This window comes from Oncorhynchus tshawytscha, linkage group LG29 (genome assembly GCF_018296145.1).
Source record: "Oncorhynchus tshawytscha isolate Ot180627B linkage group LG29, Otsh_v2.0, whole genome shotgun sequence".
Classification (NCBI taxonomy): Eukaryota; Metazoa; Chordata; class Actinopteri; order Salmoniformes; family Salmonidae; genus Oncorhynchus; species Oncorhynchus tshawytscha.
In genome coordinates this window covers 18,202,482-18,224,484 of record NC_056457.1, presented here as the reverse complement: position 1 = coordinate 18,224,484, position 22,003 = coordinate 18,202,482, and the positions used below count along the sequence as shown (strand labels likewise).

At 43.3% G+C, this 22,003-nt stretch overlaps 1 protein-coding gene across 2 annotated transcripts; it reads right to left on the bottom strand.

The window, feature by feature from the left end:
* Positions 1-1,496: 1,496 nt before the first annotated feature.
* Positions 1,497-21,647, bottom strand: zgc:101569 (uncharacterized protein LOC449822 homolog). Of its 2 annotated transcripts, XM_042308878.1 has the most exons (7): positions 21,322-21,647; positions 20,544-20,714; positions 15,923-16,020; positions 14,260-14,404; positions 7,830-7,979; positions 5,617-5,762; positions 1,727-1,865 (listed from the first exon to the last, which is right to left on the bottom strand). In XM_042308878.1, exons 1-6 carry the CDS (start codon positions 21,473-21,475, stop codon positions 5,653-5,655), a joined length of 828 nt encoding a protein of 275 aa, XP_042164812.1. In that variant the 5' UTR covers positions 21,476-21,647; the 3' UTR covers positions 1,727-1,865; positions 5,617-5,652. The 2 variants fall into 2 exon arrangements, with proteins under 2 accessions (XP_024248480.1, XP_042164812.1); XM_024392712.2 differs by lacking the exon at positions 5,617-5,762 and having other exon boundaries at positions 1,497-1,865.
* Between the last annotated feature and the right edge of the window lie 356 nt (positions 21,648-22,003).

Below are 22,003 nucleotides of genomic sequence, written 5' to 3'. Positions count from 1 at the left end.
TAGGGCTAGACCCCTTAGTTCCACTGAAGGGAAATCTTAACGCGACAGCATACAATGACATTCTAGACGATTCTGCTTCTAACTTTGTGGGAACAGTTTGGTATAAGCCCTTTCCTGTTTCAGCATGACAATCCCCCTGTGCACAAAGCATGGTCCATACAGGAAAGGTTTGTCGAGATCGGTGTAGAAGAACTTGACTGGCCTGCACAGAGCCCTGACCTCAACTCCATCAAACACCTTTGGGATGAATTGGACCGCCGACTGTGAGCCAGGCCTAATTGCCCAACATCAGTGCCGACCTCACAAATGCTCGTGGCTGAATGGAAGCAGGTTCCCACAGCAATGTTCCAACATGTAATGGAAAGCATTCCCAAAAGAGTGGAGGCTGTTATAACAGCAAAGGGGGGACCAACTCCATATTAATGCCCATAATTTTAGAATTAGATGTTCGATGAGCAGGTGTCCACATATGTTTGGTCATGTAGAGTACATAGTCATACACTATGTAGTCATGTTTACAACTCTCCTTCCGTAGCCTCCAACTGCTGTTAAATGCAAGTAAAACTAAATGCATGCTCTTCAACCGATCACTGCCCGCACCTGCCCACCCGTCCAGCATCAATACTCTGGACAGCTCTGACTTAGAATATGTGGATAACTACAAATACCTAGGTGTCTGGTTAGACTGTAAACTCTCCTTCCAGACTCACATTAAGCATCTCCAATCCAAAATTAAATCTAGAATCAGCTTCCTATTTTGCAACAAAGCATCCTTCACTCATGCTGCCAAACATACCCTTGTAAACCTGACCATCCTACCAATCCTCGACTTTGGCGATGTCATTTACAAAATTGCCTCCAACACTCTACTCAACAAATTGGATGCGGTCTATCACAGTGCCATCCGTTTTGTCACCAAAGCCCCATATACTACCCACCACTGCGACCTGTACCCTCTCGTTGGCTGGCCCTCGCTTCACTCTCGTCGCAAAACACACTGGCTCCAGGTCATCTACAAGTCTCTGCTAGGTAAAGCCCCACCTCATCTCAGCTCACTGGTCACCATAGCAGCACCCACTCGTAGCACGTGCTCCAGCAGGTATGGCTCACTGGTCACCCCCAAAGCCAATTCATACTTTGGCCGCCTTTCCTTCCAGTTTTCTGCTGCCAATCTCCCTCAGCTTTAAGCACCAGCTGTCAGAGCAGCTCACAGATCACTGCACCTGTACATAGCCAATCTGTAAACAGCCCATCCAACTACCTCATCCCCAAACTGTATTTATTTATCTTGCTCCTTTGCACCCGAGTATCTCTACTTGCACAATCATCTTCTGCACATCTACCATTCCAGTGTTTAATTGCTATATTGTAATTACTTCGCCACCATGGCCTATTTATTGCCTTAACTCCCTTATCTTACCTCATTTGCACTCACTGTATATAGACTTTTTCCCCCTACTGTATTACTGACTATGTTTTGTTTATTCCATGTGTAACTCTGTGTTGTTGTATAAGTCAAAATGCTATGCTTTATCTTGGACAAGTTGCAGTTGCAAATGAGAACTTGTTCTCAACTAGCCTACCTGGTTAAATAAAGGTGAAAAAAAATAGGCATACTTAAATAAAGTGTTACTAGCGCTTTGAGGAGAATTTCCCGCCTCTTCCTGTCCCTGAGCTGAACGTGGTTGCCCCGGCGACAGACTCAGTCTGGATGATTGGCGCTCCATGGTCCATTTCGTACTGCAAGGCCAAGCTGAAGGATGGGGCATCATAGACACTGTAGAGGGCAGAGGAGCGGTCTGCACGCATGCACTGCTGGGGGAAGGTGCTGATCTGCTCAGCTAGCTCCAGAGCTGCCTGCAGAGCTGAGACACACACACGCAAAAACACACACACAAGATATGTAAGTGAGCATCGTAAAGAAACAGACTCATGCGGAGGCAAATAAGCACATACATGTACACACATACACACCACCAAGCGTACATTCATTACACACCACCAACTGTACACTAATCAAAATCAAACTTTATTTGTCACATGCGCCGAATACAACACCTTACCGCGAAATGCTTACATAAAAGCCCTTAACCAACAGTGCAGTTCAAGAAAGAGTTAAGAGAATATTTCACAAATAAAATGACGTAAAAAATAATAACAATTAACAATAAAATAACAATAATGAGGCTTTATTACCTTTATTTATTTTATTTTATTTAACTAGGCAAGTCAGTTAAGAACAAATTCTTATTTTCAATGACGGCCTAGGAACGGCGACAGACTCAGTCTGGATGATTGGCGCTTCTGCCTGTTCAGGGGCAGAACGACAGATTTGTACCTTGTCAGCTCGGGGGTTTGAACTTGCAACCTTCTGGTTACTAGTCCAACGCTCTAACCACTAGGCTACCCTGCCGCCCCAACACTTTATACAGGGGGTACCGGTACCGATTCAATGTGCTTCAATGTGGGTTACAGGTTAATAGTAATAACAAATAGCGAGTAGCAGCAGTGTACAAAACAAATGGGGGGGGGGGATCAATGTAAATAGTCCGGTGGCCATTTGATTAATTGTTCAGCAGTTTTATGGGTTGGGGGTAGAAGCTGTTAAGGACCCTTTTAGTCCTAGACTTGGTGCTCTGGTACCGCTAGCCGTGCGGTAGCAGAGAAAACAGTCTATGACTTGGGTGACTGGAGTCTCTGAAATTTTTGGAGGCTTTCCTCTGACACCACCTGGTATATAGGTCCTGGATGACGGGAGGATTGGCCCCATTGATGTACTGGGCCGTCCGCATTAGCCTCTGTCGCGCCTTACTGTCAGATGCCAAGCAGTTTCCATAGCAGGCAGTGGTCAGGATGCTCTCGATGGTGCAGCTGTATAACATTTTAAGGATCTGGGGACCCATGCCAAATCTTTTCAGTCTCCTGTGGGGGAAAGGTGTTGTCGTGCCCTCTTCACGACTGTCTTGGTGTGTTTGGACCATGATAGTTCGTTGGTGATGTGGACAACAAGGAACTTGAAACTCTCGACCCGCTCCACTACAGCCCATCGATGTTAATGGGGGCCTGTTCAGCCCGCCTTTTCCAGTAGTCTACAATCAGCTCCTTTGTCTTGCTCACATTGAGGGAGAGGTTGTTGTCCTGGCACCACACTGCCAGGTCTCTGACCTCCTCCCTATAGGCTGTCTCATCATTGTGGGTGATAACACTGTTGTGTCGTCAGCAAACTTAATGATGGTGTTGGAGTCGTGTTTGACCACGCAGTCGTGGGTGAACAGGGAGTACAGGAGGGGACTAAGTACACACCCCTGAGGGGCCCCAGTGTTTACGATCAGTGTGGCAGACGTGTTGTTGCCTACCCTTACCACCTGGGGGTGTCCCGTCAGGAAAGTCCAGGATCCAGTTCCAGAGGGGGGTGTTTAGTCCCAGGGTCCTTAGGTTAGTGATGAAATTTGTGGGCACTATGGTGTTGAACGCTGAACTGTAGTCAATGAACAGCATTCTCACATAGGTGTTCCTTTTGTCCAGGTGGGAAAGGGCAGTGTGGATTGCAATTGAGATTGCATCATCTGTGGATCTGTTGGGGCGGTATGCAAATTGGAGTGGGTGTAGGGTATAAGGGAGGATGCTGTTTATGTGAGCCTTAAGTGTTACTTGCCTCGAAGTGAGCTTAAAAGGCATTTAGCTCGTTTGGTACGCTCGCGTCACTGGGCGCGTCTGGGTTTCCCTTTGTAGTCCGTAATAGTTTTCAAGTCCTGCCACATCCGACGAGAGTCAGAGCCGGTGTAGTAGGATTCAATCTTAATCCTGTTTTGAAGCTTTGCTTGTTTGATGGTTCGTCTGAGGGCATAGCGGGATTTCTTATAAGCGTCCGGATTAGTATCCCCCTCCTTGAAAGTGGCAGCTCTAGCCTTTAGCTCAGTGCAGATGTTGCCTGTAATCCATGGCATCTGGTTGGGATATGTACGTAGTCACCGTGGGGAGGGCGTTGTTGGTGCATCTATTGATGAAGCCAATGAGGTGGTATACTCCTCAATGCCATTGGATGATTTCCAGAACATATTCCAGTCTGTGCTAGCAAAACAGTCCTGTAGCGTAGCATCCGCGTCATCTGACTTCTTCCGTATTGAGCGAGTCACTGGTACTTCCTGCTTTAGTTTTTGTTTGTAAGCAGGAATCAGGAGGACAGAATTATAGTCAGATTTGCCAAATGGAGGGCGGGGGAGAGCATCTCTGTGTGTGGAGTAAAGGTGGAGTTATTTTTTCCTCTGGTTGCACATGTGACATGCTGGTAGAAATGAGGAGAAATGGATTTAAGTTTGCCTGCATTAGTCCCCGGCCACTAGGAGAGCAATCTCCATAGACAAACATTGGCAGTAGAATGGCCTTGCTGAAGAGCTCAGTGACTTAACGTGCCACCGTCATAGGATGCCACCTTTCCAACACGTCAGTTTGTCAAATTTCTGCCCTGCTAGAGCTGTCCTGGTCAACTGGGAGTGCTGTTATTGTGAAGTGGAAACATCTTGGTGCAACAATGGCTCAGCCGCGAAGTGGTAGGCCACACGAGTTCACAGAACGGGAGTGCTGAGTGCTGAAGCTTTTCGTCTGTCCTCGATTGCAACACTCACTACCTAGTTCCAAACTGTGTGGAGTAGAGGTGGTCTAGAGTTTTTTCCCCTCTGGTTGCACATGTGACATGCTGGTAGAAATGAGGTAAAACGGATTTAATTAAGTTTGCCTGCGTTAAAGTCCCCGGCCACTAGGAGCGCCGCTTCTGGGAGAGCGTTTTCTTGTTTGCTTGTGGCCTTATACAGTTGGTTGAGTGCAGTCTTAGTACCCACATCAGTTTGTGGTGGTAAATAGACGGCTACAAATAATATAGATGAGAACTCTCTAGGTAGATAGTGTGGTCTACAGCTCATCATAAGGTACTCTACCTAAGGCAAGCAATATCTTGAGACTTCTTTAATAGACATTGCACACCAGCTGTTATTGACAAATAGACACACCCCCACTGCTCGTCTTACCAGACGTAGCTTCTCTGTCCTGCCAGTGCATTGAAAAATCCCACCAGCTCTATATTATCCGCGTCGTCGTTCAGCCACAACTCAGTGAAACAATTTACAGTTTTTAATGTCCCGTTGGTAGGATAATCTTAATTGTAGGTCATCGATTTAATTTTCCAATGATTGCACATTGCCCAATAGAACGGATGGCAGTGGAGGTTTACCCACTCACCTACGAATTCTCAGAAGGCAGCCCGACCTCCGCACCCTTTTCTCTGTCTTTTATCACTCAAATGATGGGGATTTGGCCCTGTTCCCGAGAAAGCAGTATATCCTTTGCGCCGGACTCGTTAAAGGAAAAAGCTCTAGTTCGAGGTGAGTAATTGCTATTCTGATGTCCAGAAGTTATTTTCGGTCATAAGAGACGGTAGCAGCAACATTATGTACAAAATAAGTTAAAATAAGTTGGTTAGGAGCATGTAAAATGTCAGCCATCCCCTCGGGCACCATTCTAAACATTCACACCACCAAGCGTACTCATACACACCACCAAGCGAGTGTTATACACAAACACACGGGATATATACCCTCTGTAGTTAGTTTCAATAATTACATTAGCATAGGAAACTTGGCAGCTATTCAGTTACAGCTACTGCTGGTGCATCCTCCCTTCCTCCTGCACTTCCTGCCTCTCTGTGCTTGAGCCAAGCCACTTTGTTCCCTGGGCCACATGAAAGCACTGGATGACATCCAAATCTCCTATGGAAGCAAAGGGCTGATGTGAGTGATGCCCAAGTGCCCCCTCTCTCTTTGAGCTATCTCTAACCAAAGTGATCAGCCTCAGAGTCCAATTAGTCGGACTTGGCTGTGGGAATGACTTCCGAAAAGACTTAACTTAATCTTCTAATGTTTTTTGAGGAATTTTAACCAGGAGAGCACATGAAAAGGCTTTTCATAGGGATGAAGGAGTTGGAGTTCACACATTCATAGCAAAAAAGCCATTTTGGAAATTATACATAGTCCAATTCAACTATCATTACTCAAAGAATTTGATGAAGTTATTCGTAAGGTTTATTCCAACCAATGAAATGGCATATTAATTTGATAACTCTTGAGTAAAATAGCTTACATAAATCTGTCTAATCTACCACAGCCATTACATTGGAACAGATACAGTGGGGCAAAAAAGTATTTAGTCAGCCACCAATTGTGCAAGTTCTCCTACTTAAAAAGATGAGAGAGGCCTGTAATTTTCATCATAGGTACACTTCAACTATGACAGACAAAATGAGAAGAAAAAAAATCCAGAAAATCACATTGTAGGATTTTTAATGAATTTATTTGTGGAAAATAAGTATTTGGTCACCTACAAACAAGCAAGATTTCTGGCTCTCACAGACCTGTAACTTCTTCTTTAAGAGGCTCCTCTGTCCTCCACTCGTTACCTGTATTAATGGCACCTGTTTGAACTTGTTATCAGTATAAAAGACACCTGTCCACAACCTCAAACAGTCACACACCAAACTCTACTGGCCAAGACCAAAGAGCTGTCAAAATTGTAAACCTGCACCATGCTGGGAAGACTGAATCTGCAATAGATAAGCAGCTTGGTTTGAAGAAATCAACTGTGGTAGCAATTATTAGGAAATGGAAGACATACAAGACCACTGATAATCTCCCTCGATCTGGGGCTCCACTCAAGATCTCACCCCGTGTGGTCAAAATGATTACAAGAACGGTGAGCAAAAATCCCAGAACCACATGGGGGGACCTAGTGAATGACCTGCAGAGAGCTGGGACCAAAGTAACAAAGCCTACCATCAGTAACACACTACGCCGCCAGGGAATCAAATCCTGCAATGCCAGACATGTCCCCCTGCTTAAGCCAGTACATGTCCAGGCCCGTCTGAAGTTTGCTAGAGAGCATTTGGATGATCCAGAAGAAGATTGGGAGAATGTCATATGGTCAGATGAAACCAAAATATAACTTTTTGGTAAAAACTCAACTCGTCGTGTTTGGAGGACAAAGAATGCTGAGTTGCATCCAAAGAACACCATACCTACTGTGAAACATAGGGGTGGAAACATCATGCTTTGGGGCTGTTTTTTTTTCAAATGGACCAGGACGACTGATCCGTGTAAAGGAAAGAATGAATGGGGCCATGTATCGTGAGATTTTGAGTGAAAACCTCCTTCCATCAGCAAGGGCATTGAAGATGAAACGTGGCTGGGTCTTTCAGCATGACAATGATCCCAAACACACCGCCCAGGCAACGAAGGAGTGGCTTCGTAAGAAGCATTTTAAGGTCCTGGAGTGGCCTAGCCAGTCTCCAGATCTCAACCCCATAGAAAATCTTTGGAGGAAGTTGAAAGTCCGTGTTGCCCAGCAACAGCCCCAAAACATCACTGCTCTAGAGGAGATCTGCATGGAGGAATGGGCCAAATTACCAGCAACAGTGTGTGAAAACCTTGTGAAGACTTACAGAAAACATTTGACCTCTGTCATTGCCAACAAAGGGTATATAACAGTATTGAGATAAACTTTTGTTATTGACCAAATACTTATTTTCCACCATAATTTGCAAATAAATTCATTTTCTGGATTTTATTTTCTCATTTTGTCTGTCATAGTTGAAGTGTACCTATGATGACAATTACAGGCCTCTCTCATCTTTCTAAGTGGGAGAACTTGCACAATTGGTGACTGACTAAATACTTTTTTGCCCCCACTGTAACAAAACTTCAAAATGCAGTTAAAAAAATACTTGTTCAGAGTGAGGAGAGGAATATTACCAACAAAACCTCAAGAGAGGGCATATTTCTTACCTTGGCCATCCGGTACCACTCTGTTAGCCAATCCGAAGGCTAAGGCCTCCTGTGCCCCAATGGGTCTTCCAGTCAGAATCAAGTCCATAGCCCGGGAGAGACCAATGAGACGGGGGAGCCGGACTGTACCCCCATCAATCAAGGGGACGCCTAAGGTGACAAGGGAATCATCCATGAGTGACATTCTAAGGAGGGCTGCAGGACTTTACAGAGTGGTTGACTATTCTAGTCTTAATGTTGCACACAGACATACACATACGCTTATAAGTGGGTAGGTAGACTGTGAGGGAGTTTATCACTCATGCGTTCCACCCAGTGATGTAGTGTTAAAAATATATATGGGAGTAAACGCTGACCGTCGTTCGTGGTGAGTAAAGCAATGCTCCTTATACTTTTAATGCATTTTCCGCAAAAGGTGGGTAAACGCTCGTGCAAAATTAAAAAGCTGCATAAACAGTGTTGTCATGCTTTTACCCTCCACTACACACACTCCTGGTTGCACCAATGTATGACTTAAAAATTAGTGTTTTTCCACCAACACTGAGTGGCTCCGAAAATGTCATAATTCATATACAAATTAAATCTAAGTTTATTGGTAGCGTACACATATTTGTAGGTGTTATATCAGGTGCAGTAAAATGCTGACGTTACAAACTCCAACAATGCAGTAGAATGTCTCGCAAATACAATACTAATAAACAAATAATCAAAAATCAAAATAAGAAATCAAGATATGACAGTACGAGTCCAAATAATGATCCAGAGTAGCTAAATTAAAGTTACCATATCCACCAGCATATCCACCAGCCTGAGAATTCTGATAGTCGGATATTTGCGGAAGCCCTTGTGGCCGTGAGGCAGATGGAGGTAGAGTCTTACTGGCCTCCGAAGCACAGGAAGCTTGTGTCCTCAAGTCCTGTCAGTCAGAGATTCTGCTTGACCACCCATTATTAAGAGCATATGAGTCCAACATATTTTCATAACCTGAAATCATCTTTCTGGGTTTTTGGTGGGAGTTCCCCAGGGGAGAGTTGTGGAAACACTAATTCTATTCATTCATACTCCCCGCTACATTCTCGGAGTCCTTCAAATAAATCACATTTGAATACATTGAATACCAGTGTTAATACATCTGCAACCAATCGAGAGGCCTCGGGTCAAAAACTCAGCACATATGGCAACCTGACACAAGACAGGTTCTTAGGGAGGGAGCTCTTTGTCAGCAAATACATATTTCCCTGTCTCTACCGGTCAGGTCGATTCCGTTGAAAATTCCTATGAAAGAGTGTGCTGCCAATAGCCCAAGGTGAAGAAATCGGACTTCAATTCCATTATTTAAAAAAACATTTTTTAAATTTTTTTTTTTACAAAGGCATCACAACATCGCATTACAGACTTTAAGTCCATTTGTTACATTTTCTCAAACAGGATGGCTAGTTTGAGCAATTCCACCCCACATACTGATGAGTCCCTCTCCCCCTCGCAAACACACACACACACCACAACCCCCTAGTTTCTCTCAGGGCCGGAGGCTAGATTAGATTGTGGCGCAGAGAGCCTCTTCAGTCCGTGTCCAGAACTAACAGGCCAGATTGGAGAGAGAGGAGCCAGGTTGGGCCAGATAATCTTTAGTGCTGTTGGCACCGTGCTATCAGCCCTCGGAAGGGTCCTCTCTTATCCAGCAGCCGCCTCAAAGCCTGCTGATACTCTCCCTGTCTGTCTCAAACTAGTCCTGTTTGCATTAACACACCAGCCTATCCTTTGTTCCCTATGAATGGAATCCAGTGTGTTCGGCAACGTCCCCTTGAAATCGTCTCATTCTTTTTTAAAACTTTTTTTTTTTTTGGGGGATCTGAGAAAGAGAAAGGCCATTTTGTGGATATACCAGAACTTCCTTTAATTCCTCATCTATTCAAAGCAGATAAATCCATCTAGAGTCATACCAATTTTAACAGTTTTTTTTGCGTGTGTCAGCAGAGCCCATTGTCCAATAATAGATATAGGTGGTTCTCTTCCTGACTGTCAGCCTTATCCTCTGCATTGCAGGGGTAGTGCAGGAGGATATGCCTTTTACCACTTTTTTATCCAATGTTTTTTTTCTAAAACGCTGCTATGCTGGGGAGATGATGGTTAACCATTCATATTCCAATATCATTTCTATGTATGCTGGTTGCAACAATGGCCTCACTTAGGGCTGTGTCTGTCATGACATTTTGTCAGCTGGTTATTGCAAAAGACTGCTTATAAGTCCTGTGCCATTATTTTATATTATATCATGGCATTGTTGAATACTTGTTTCTGATTGGCTTGAAGGGCATTATGTATATCTGCACGGTAGAATTCAATGGCTATAGTTCATTCTTACATGTTCTATGTTTGAGCTGCTTTTGAAAGAAAAAGTAGAATTGAAATGTGTTAAATTATAGCCATGGTATAAAAGGGATAATCAACTCGGGGCTCAATGCGTTCTCTGGAAAACAGTGGAAGGTCAGTTCAACTCCGCTCGCACATCGTGGAACACACCTTCCGAGTCGTTCATTATTTTACATTGAACGCATAGCCCCTCGATGATTATCCCTTACGTATATGATTTTATAGTAATACGAATATAATTTAACTTAGCTGATATTTGAAGTGGCTATGTTGAGTGTAAAACGTGATCATTTGAAACAGGTCCCTAGATGTATAGTTATTTGGCAACTTTAGATGTGAATGATACAAACCTTAGAATGTCTTTTAAATCAAAACATTATCTATTGATGATTTGAGAATGCAGCAAAAAAAAGAAGCTTGTTCCTTGCCTCAGGCTGAACAGCTGTTCTCTCATCAAGTGATCATATTTTCACCCATCAGACTATTCTCAATTGAATCTTGTCTTTACTAGTCAAATTTGTTTCGATTTAGAATGGCCCATTATCAAATGGGCAGGAACAAGGGAAAAAAGACATGTCATCCGTATGGTACACTGGAATAGCGAATGGAGGCCGCTTGCTTTCCCTCCGGACCGTTTTTCAATGATGCCCGGGTAGGCTACTTAGGTTTTATAGTGGAGCATGTGCTTAATATGAGCAGCTGATATATGCATATAAGAACACTTTCACTCCATGTTTGAGAAGCATGCTCTAGCTGCGCGACAGGTGATATTACGCCAAAACCCTGCAGCTACCCAGTGCTTGATTTGGAACATCAATAGTAACATGATTTCGCAACAAAACATATTTTACTAAACTGTTGACAGCCCCTCTGCGCGCTCTAGAAAGGAATAGAGAGAGTAGGAGATGGAAACGCACAGGGGTGAGATTCTGTATAGCTAAAGGTAATGTGTCAACCAATTAATTCTGAAGAAAAAAGGCCTATTCCTAGGCAATTCAAAAACAAATGCACTATAATTGTAGGCCAACTCTGTAAGCCGCCCTGCACAATCAATGAACCAACAGCATTGCCTAGGGCTATACATTCTCTCCCAGACTCATGGATATACATCTTGGAGCATAGCATAAGGTAACCAGTCCATCCTGTATGAATAATAATACAGTCCACACTCAAAGGCAATAAATCAAATTTGTTTAATTTTGAAGTATAGGCTAGACCAATTATGTAGCAAAAACATCTTAAATCACTTTAGTTTTTCTGGCATTTTAATTCCGTTTTTTTTTTTGGGGGGCTCATGAGCCTACTCCGAAGCTCTAATGTGGGTATTGGTGCTTTGAATGAATCATCACCTTAGAAAGCGCTGTCCATTTCGTTGCATTATTGAAACAACATCCACAACAACCATGTTTTACACTCAGTTTCAACCTGCTGTTGAACATCTTTCTTCAAATTTATCATCAGTGAGGTGAGTTTAAAAAGCACAATACTGTTTTGATGATAAGAGTTTTGATTTGATTTTCAAATGCATTGATGTCAGAGTGATTAGAGGGACAATAGAGCCCGGAGTACCAGACCATTAAGACCTGAAGGTTGTTAGCAAGTTGGGCAAGAGGAGATTAACGTGACTCAACGGTAACATGGAATTTTCCTGCGGTCATGACTCATGACTGCCGGTGTGGCGGTAATACAGTCACCGCAACAGCCCTAGCCTCACTCTCATTCATTTGCTTCCTCTTGGTTCAAACACCACATCTATAGGTACAGTAAGACTGCCAGTACAACAGTGAAGTGTTGAACTCTGTGAAACAGTTTGGGCAGACGACTGATGTTTTTTAGTTTGAACTGAGCTGTGCTGGAGATACAGGCATCTGCACCACTTCAAAGCAAAGCTGTCCACAATGGACTCTCATGAGGGTTAATGTGATTAAGTTCGATGCGGATTAAAGATTTCCAGCCAAATCCGTACGGAACGGATACAGAGATGAGAACGTGAACCTTTAACGGAGGTTCACTGTGAAACACTCCGACACTCCATCTTGGAGAAATATTTTGGGCTTAATACACTGTCACAGGATTCCCTTTTTGTTCAGCACATCAAAGAAATATTTGGATGTTTTTTGGTGTCTGCGAGTTCATTGTTTGATGAAGGTCTCCCCATGGGCTCTGAAGAACGCACAGGACATTCTGAGAACTAGAGTTTAACTCACATCCAGTAAACCACAGAGACGCACAGTGCTGCAGGTGCCTTTCTAGCCACTAGCCAGATCCTCTAGTCTTAAGATTGGGGTGTGGTCTTTCTAGTCTCTCTGCAGGCTTGGGGTCAGGTCCAGTCCAGTATCACACACAGTCTCTGGCAGCTGTATCTCACCCCACCACCCCATCCATCTCACTAATTGGATCTTTTAGCGCAGCCGGAACGTCCCGGAGCCAAGGTCCAGAGGTTATCCTGCATTGGGCCAAGGACAGCCAGGAGGTTCGAAATTCAGGTTCTGCTAAGGACTCCCTGTAGAGGTTAGACTAACTGTCCACTCCTGTGCCCATGCACTGCTTAGAGGGGAAGTATTCAGCCATGCAGCTTCACGTAGCAGAGCTTTTGAATGGTATCCCCATGTCATCAATAACAAGTCATCGGATAGTTGTTTGAATTGGCCAACATGATGTCAGCTTTGGACCGGGCTGTGCTCTAAACATGTGGGCTATCCTATAATCCCTCGTTTTGGCCTTCCTCGTTTTTCCACACGAGATGGGGCTCCAATGAATCATGTGACAGGAAGCTGTCACTCACTTGTGTCTTCCATTGGGCCACATGACATAGATTTGGGTTATTCATTCAAACCACAGGGATCCCTTGGGCTGATGTCCAAGTGTTTCTCCACCAAAAACGCTAACAGAATTCCCCCATTAAACTAAAGAGATGCAACAAACCTACCAGAGAGATAGACTACAGAGGAGTAGAGTTACTTTTGATGAGTAGAGCCTTACTGCTATACACTCCAGGCTAACTACAGAGTGGAGGAACACAACGTCCACAGCTGATAACTGGGTATGGTCAAAATAACAATTACAGTGCTAAACTCACATCCAATTATAGAACGAGCCACAGTGGCCAAACTAAGCTGGGGAAACGACTGGGGAAAGTGTTGACAAACAACCCAGGGGTTTGTGGAATGAGGCATAGCCGAGATGGTGTGGTGGCTGAACATAAGCAGCTGAGAGGAAATGTGCCTCTGCCGCCAACAGTGTCAAAACCTCACAGAGCACACATGCTCCACTCTGGGCTGCTTAAGGAGATCTAAAGTGAGCGATTAGTCATTCCCCTTTCACCAGCTCAATTCGGTACGTATCAAGGAAAGGAGACAATTTGAGGATTGAGGAAGCCAATAGACTATTGCGATTTACCCCTAATGTCATGCACTTAGCGGCGTCAGTATGATATATGATGTGATGTGAAGAAGACGAGACATGGTGGCCATGCCCCTGCCACAAGACAGTCTGAACGGTGGCACTGGCTCTGGCCCTAGCTCTGGTCGCAAGTCAGGCAAGGGCACTGCCAGGATGCTGTTTAATTACAGAGCCAAAATGATAAGCCCCATTTAGAGAAAGAGACCCAGGATCTACCCGCTGCCAGTAAATTATAGTACGACCGGTCCTATTTATAAACACAGAGGTCATATTTTTAACCCCGGAGGCAGACTGGTATCGAGATGGGAGATGCTACTACACGCTACATTCATTTCCTCTCCTTCTGGTTATCAGAGAGTTCAGCATGTACAGTACTGGTGCCTGTACTTGCAATGCTTTCAAAGGCCATGGTCATTGCTGCTATCGCAGTTACTGAAACCCAAACAGGAGAAAGCTAAAGTGATAACGGCTTGAAATTCTGTTGCTGTTGAAAGGAAAATGAATCAGGCACTTTGTAACAATTTTGACTTCCACTGGTGGGCTAAGGGCTGCAACCTCACACAATTACATGGCATACACACACACTAGTGGGTGGGGGGGTGTACCAGGCTCAGGGAGGTGGCTAGGGGTCATCTCGTAGGTGGGATACACATACCAAATCTGCGACAGAACACCCCCATGACAGCGCTCTCCTCCACCACTCTCAGGTCAGCCAACAGAGCCAGCTCCAGCCCTCCAGCCACTGCGTAGCCACTGACCGCTGCTATCAACGGCTTGGACAACACCAGTCGGGAGGGACCCTGGGAAGCACACAACATGACACACACACCCTGAGCGAGGCATGAAAAGAATACACTCCCTAAACAAGGCTGCAACTAGACTTCCTGCACAAACATACTCCCACAACAAGGAAGGACCTTGGTCTTTACAAGAATACAAGAATACACAAGCTTGAAAGACTGGCAATAGAGATAACAGATTATATACAGTGCCTTCAGAAAGTATTCATACACCTTGACTTATTCCACATTTTGTTGTGTTACAGCCCAAATTCAAAATGGAGTCCACCTGTGGCCAATTCAATTGCTTGGACACGATTTAGAAAGAAACACACCTGTAAATATAAGGTCCCATAGTTGACAGTGCATGTCAGAGCATAAACTATATCATGAAGTCCAAGGACCTGTCTGTAGATCTCCAAGATAGAATTGTGATGAGACATATATGGGGAAGGGTATAACACATTTTCTAGAGTGTTGAAAGTTCCCAAGAGCAGAGTTGTCACCATCATTGCGAAATTGAAAAAATATGGAACTACCCAGTCTCTGCCTAGAGCTGGTCGTTCGGCCAAACTGAGAAACTGGGCAAGAAGGACATTGGTCAGGGAGAGGTGACCAAGAACCCAATGCCCACTCTGAGCTATAGAGTTCCTTGGCTAAGATGGAAGAACTTGCCAGAAGGACAACCATCTCTACAGCACTTCATTAATCTGGGCTTTATGGGAGAGTGGCCAGGTGGAAACCACTCCTGAGAAAAAGGCACATGACAGCACGCTTGGAGTTGGTAAAAACGCACGTGAAAGACTCTGAGAGCATAAGGCAAGAGATGATGTAGTCTGATGAGACAAAAATGTTGCAAAGCGCTATGTCTATAGAAAACCAGGTACAGCTCATAACTCGTCTAACACCATCCCTACTGCGAAGCATGGTGGTGGCAGCATCATGCTATGGGGATGCTTTTCAGCGGCAGGAACTGGGAGACTGGTAAGGATAGAGGGAACAATGAATGGAGCCAAATACAGGCAAATCCTTGATGAGAAACTGCTTCAGAGTAAAAACAACAGACAGGGGGGCAAAGATTTACGTTCCAACATGGCAATGACCCCAAACATACAGCAAAAGCAAAATTTGAATGGCTTCAGAACAAGAATGTGAAAGTCATTGCGTGGCCCAGACATGAATACCATTGAAAATCTGTGGAAAGACTTGAAGATTGCTGTTCACCGCTGCTCCCCATCTAACTTAACAGAGCTTGAGAAAATCTGGAAGGAAGAATGGGAGAAATTTAATCAAATTTGAATTCAGGCTGGAACACAACAAAATGTGGAATAAGTCAAGGGGTAAGAATACTTTCTGAAGACACTGTATGAAAGACATACCACAACTGAACTATTTACATATACACACAGAGGGGTCAATAATGACAAACAGATACATTGAAAGTTAGGTTGTGTGTTATCAGTCATCAACGGTTCTGTGCACACTGATCGCGTGTGAGGGTGATGCAAAGTCAAGGAAGGTTTTTGCAGATGCGCGCACCATAGGAGCAGGACCTTTGGTGACATCTTGCTCCAATTTGAGGGAGGCAGTGTGATGGGCCAGCTCTTTCAGATCGTAACCAGCACAGAAATTCCCTCCTGGAAGAGACCACAAAATTACAAAGTATGGCAGCTGGCAACTGAAGAGGAAGGGAAAATGACGAGGATGAAAAAAAACACAACAACTTGAAGAAGAGAGGCAGGGCTGCAATTTAGAAATGAATGAGGAAATATGGCTGGCTGGCACACAAATGGTTTTCTGCTCTTGGCGTGGGCTTAGTCTCTCTTTACTGCACAATGCTCTCATTAATGGTAGAATAACGCACCCTGACCAAAGCCCCTTCCATTGGATTCATGTGGTAATTACAACATTACCCAGGAGGCCTACAAACACTAAGTCACAGGCGCTGAGGCGGAGGGCTGTAAAATGGTGTGACTGCTCTGTTTCTAACTGTAATGAGACTGAGGATGAGAAATGTGCTACAACACCCCTCCACTGAGACTAGCTTGATTACAGCAGCAGTGGATCCGAGGAGGAGTGTTCTTTAAAAGGCTGTGTCTGTGTAATTATATGCCGGTGCTTTCTGGATTTGATTGAATCTGTACGAAGACATATTGTAAAAGGACTATATCAGGAGATATTATGATATCGTTTTCTGTTTTTAAAACTGATGAGAGCATATTGTAACTTCATGGTGAGTTTAGAATCAGAGAAACAAGCTAAGAACCAATATGCAAATTGTGTAGTGCACACAACTCTTTGGGAAAAGCACTTAAAAAGTATTTTATTATTGATATTAATGGAAAAGTTGAAGTAACATACCCATATCTCAAGTTTGGATTTGGCCTCACGTGACAACACTTTATCGTATGTTCTCTACAATGGGGATAAAATGGCCTCATTGAAAGGTGCTACAACAGTGACCTTTGCAGCTATTTCAGCAGTTAGCAAACCTTCAGATTCCCCCATCCCCCTTACTATAAAAACAGAGAAATACGATTCCAAAAAACTCAAAATATGTGCCAACAGATTCAAAATTCTTATAACAGAGGTAATTACTCATAATTTAGTGAAAAGTACTGAAACAATTCTCCCAAAATGGCGATGAAAATGATCATGTTTTGGACTAATTTGGACCAAATAGCTTCCTTATGGCTGCACTGTTAGTATTCCAGACTGGACATGTCTAGCTGTCACCTCCACAAGTAGAGAGATTAGTATTTACCAGGGCAGTACCACATTTCAACCTACAAACTGGATTTACACTCCAATTAACAACGATGGCCAGCACAGGAATCCAAGTGCACTCTGCCAGATTCGTCCATTATGTTGGTCAAAGTTAAGCCAAATAACACAAGGCAATTACCAACACACTATTTTCAGTTCAGCGCCGAAGCGACCAGCAGCCGTCATTTCTGGGTTACAGCTTTGAGGTGTTTAAGCATTAACATAAAGCCTCTCTGCCGACGCTACACTCTAAGAGAGGAGAATTGATCCTGGTTGAAAAAATCATTTCCATTGTGGGAGTTCATTTGGATGGAGTGAGATGATCTTTTGGAGAGGTATTAAGTGTGTATAATTCTCGCTCCCTGGTTGACACAGAGCAGGGCCCTGGAAGCTGTGAGCATACATATGTTAATACAGACACTGCGGCGGCCGTCATGGCTGGCTCTCAGGACCCCTGTGAGCCCATCTCCTGGATGCTGTTAAATCAGGGATAATTAGGCAGTGTGAGCGGGGGATGAGGAGGAGGAGTGGAGGATGTGATTCCCACTCATGGCTTCTAGCGCCTGCAGTTAGCCGGCGAAATGATTCAAAGTGAGTTTGCTCTCTCGCCCCAGCTGATTGGGCAGCATTGTTCTACATGTGTAATTAAGGATATCTAAATAATTGGTGACTGTTTATAGTGTGTTATTGGGAGCCCGCCCACATAATTATATTCTGCCGAAATGATAAGGAAGTCATGTTCTTAAGGGGTTATTATGAACACCTTGATATGTAGGAATAAGATATATACAGTGCCTTCAGAAAGTATTCATACCCCTTGACTTATTCCACATTTTGATGTGTTACAGGCAGAATTCAAAATGGATGATTATTTTTTTACCCATCTACACACAATATCCCATAACAAAGTGAAAACATGTTTTTAGAAATGTTTGCCGAAGGCACTGTAAATATAGCCTGAATGTAAATGTCCTTATTAGCATTCTGTTGTCAAAGACATACAAAATATACCGTTTCCATCCAATAAAAGGGGTGTAATTGCATCTCTATGAGTTTGCTGTCTACTGTTCTGTATGTCTGGGGGAGAGTGGGATGTCATGTTTTGTACGTGTAACTGTTAGTGAGCCGTGGAAAGAAAATACATCAGGTGTCCGCAACAGGCCAAAACCATCCTGTGAGCGTTTTTTTTTTAATTAAAAAAATAATACATTTTGGGTCAAAAAACACTAAAATCACCAGAAATTCAGCTAAAATGTGTTAAATTTAGGAAATCTGTTCTGAAGTATTCCCCCCCCCCAAAAAAAAATGCCTTCAGAAAGCATACCCGGTGAATTATTCCACATTTTGTTTACAGCCTGAATTCAAAATGGATTATTTTTTCCCACACAAATGACACAAAATGCCCCATAATAAAAAACATGTTTTTAGAAAGGTTTACAAATGTATTGTAAATTAAATACATAAATCCAATTTACATAACTATTCACACCCCTGAGTCAATACATGTTAGAATCACCTTTAGCAGCGATTACAGATGTGATTCTTTCTGGATTAGTCTCTAAGAGCTTTGCACACCTGGATTGTACAATATTTGCACGTTATTTTAGACAGCCATTTTTCAGTCTTGCTATAGATTTTCAAGCAGATTTAAATCAAAACTGTAACTAGGCCACTCAGGAACATTGTTTGCCGTCTTGGTAAGCAAGTCCAGTGTATATTTGTCCTGGTCTTTTAGGTCTTTGTTCTGCTAAAAGGTGAATTTGTCTACCAGTGAGGGGTGGAAAGACTTAACCAGGTTTTCCGCTAGGATTTTGCCTGTGCTTAGCTCTATTCCATAAATGTTTATCCTACAAAACTCCCTAGTGATTGTCAATGACAAGCATACCCATAACATGATGACAGTCACCACCATGCTTGAAAATATGAAGTTGTACTCAGTAATGTGTTGTGTTGTATTGTATTTGCCCCCATCCAACACAACAGTTTTACTTTAGTGCCTTATTGCAAACAGGATGCATGTTTTGGAATATTTGTATTCTATACAGGCTTCCTTCTTTTCACTCTGTCATTTTGCTTAGTATTGTGGAGTAACTACAATGTTGTTGATCCATCCTCAGTTTTCTCCTATTACATCCATTAAACCCTGTAACTGTTTTAATTGGCCTCATGGTGACATCCCTGAGTGGTTTCCTTCCTCTCCGGCAACAGAGTTAGTAAGGATGCCTGTATATTTGTAGTGACTGGGTGTATTGATACACTATCCAAAGTGTATTTAATAACTTCACCATGCTCAAAAGGATATTCAATGTCTGTTTTTTATTTGTATTTTTACCCATCTACCAATAGGTGCCGTTCTTTGTGAGGCATTGGAAAACCTCCCTGGTCTTTGTGGTTGAATCTGTGTTTGAAATCCACTGCTCGACTGAGGGACCTTACAGATAATTGTATGTGTGGGGTACAGAGATGAGGTAGCCATTCAAAAATCATGTTAAACACTATTATTGCACACAGAGTGAGTCCATGCAACATAGTGACTTGTTAAGCAAATATTTACTCACTAACTTATTTAAGGATTGCCATAACAAAGGGACTGAATACTTATTAACTCAAGACATTTCAGCTTTTAATTTTTAATTAATATGCATAAAAATGAAAAAAATAAACATAATTCCACTTTGAAGTTATGGGGTATTGTGTGTAGGCCAGTGTCACAAAATCTCAATTGAATCAATTTCAATATCAGGCTGTAACACAACAAAATGTAGAAAACGTAAAGGGACGTGAAAACCTTCTGAAGGTACTGTATGTGATCGTGTCTCAATGTATAAAATTATTGTATTTTAAAAAATCATCTCTTTTGGTGCTTAGTTATGGTCAACTTGCAGTGTACACATCATTAGAATTATGTTCCAGCCCTGACCATCCGCTACGACAAAAATCGGCTTGTGGCTGAATCTAGTTGCCTACTACTGCAATATATCATCATCAGCCATGTCTCTGGTGTTGTCATAGAGACCCTCTTTGCTTGTCTCTATGTGCTAATGTCATGGGCGGGATCTGAACCGAGGTCTACTGCAGAAGAAACCAACATCTTAACTATTGGTCCAAGAAGAAATTCCCTCTTGGGCCAAGGGCTAACAGATTTTGAAGTCCCAGGCGGGGCTACCTCATCATGTGCCCATGAGCAACTGCTACATTAACCTGCTGACCTAGCCTAGATGCCAGTCAGTTTCTGCTCTCTTGCCAACTCTTTCTGGAATTATCATGCAAAACACGTTTGACTTGACAATGGGGTAGGCAAAAGCACAAACAGATCTGGGACCAGGCTACTGCTGACCTGCCATCAGAGGCTTTGCTGAGTTCCTGTCTGTAGTGTGCAAGGTGTCTGTCTAACCGTTGCCATGTAGCACTGCTACGGTCAGGGCGGGGTCGCTGTCGAAGGCCGTGAGCTCGTCCAGCAGCCGTCCAGCAGTCTCCTGGTTCACCGCGTTCCGCACCTCGGGCCGGTTGATCGCCACCGTGACCACTGACCCCCTCCTCTCCTTCACCACAGTCCGCCCAGCGACTGCACAACAATGGGAGAGAAGAGAAGTGAGACCGCAGCACTTAGAAAGAAATGTCCCCAAAGCTGGGACTGGAATAGATCATGGCTGAGGATGAAGCTCTGTGGCAGAGAGCGTACAGTTGACTTGACATATTTACGGTAAGAAAAAGGGACCGAAATCAAGGTAGTTGCATTCAAAATAACTTCAACAAAAGAGATGAGAGATCCAACATCACCCCACCCATCCTACAATCATACAAAGTAAACAGTGTGAGAGCCAAAACACAATTCCATATAATATAGTATATGAAATAGTGTGACTTAGCGTTATTCGATATTGACTATTTCATATTCCAATTAAAGGGCCTTGGAAGTCAGGACAGTAAATTGAGTGTGCAGAACTCCACACAAATTATATCCACATATCCTAAATGCATGTTTTGTAACAAAGTGATACATAATGGCGCATGTTTTGAGAAATATATGTCTCAAATATTTTATGAATATACTAGGCTCCACATTCCACTCTGCCGCATGTCCATGGTCTGGTCTGAAAGCAAGTATTTGCTGCCCTCGGCTGCCAGAGATATGCCATTGCATATGACAACTGTGTTCTTCGACGTACTACCTTTCTCTGATTCCTTTCCGGCTGTAGTGCTGTAAGGGCTATTTTTCTCAGAATACTTTTTTCCAAGTAACCGGACTAGGGCAGTAGCAGCTCGCCAGCTCCGATTTCTAGCTAACAAAGCACGTGTCGTACTCTGACACGCTCGGAGAGTCATAGTTGTGATTGACAAGCACAAATAGAAACTTCTGAAGCTTACAGGAACTAAAGTAGCCCTAATTCAAAAGTGAATGTCCCTTATGCACATCTACAAACAAAATAAAATGAAAAATGTCTACCCCATCAACAAACGTTCCAATGTTTACTAATAATGTGCAGCACCTTGCAAGTTCCCCCCCAGAAACAAGGCAAGCTGTAAGTAAGGTTCTGCACATGATTGGAGCATGCAGGGGTGTTAAACACAAGTGCAGACAGGAGAGGGCAAAGTTGAGCCATTTCTTGCACTGCAGTTGCACATTCCCGCACAGATGTACATTTTCTGTAGAAAATAAAGTTCTTAAGCACAGATTTATATGTGTTAGTTAGAAGTACAGTGCCTCTCTTGACTAAATCTACCTCTTCCCAGAAAAGGATTATGTTATCATCAAATCATGACCATTTTATTTATCCATCTTCAGTCAATAATTGTATACAGTAACAATTTATACTATTGTGTCTGTTTACAGCAAACTATTAGGTCTTTCCA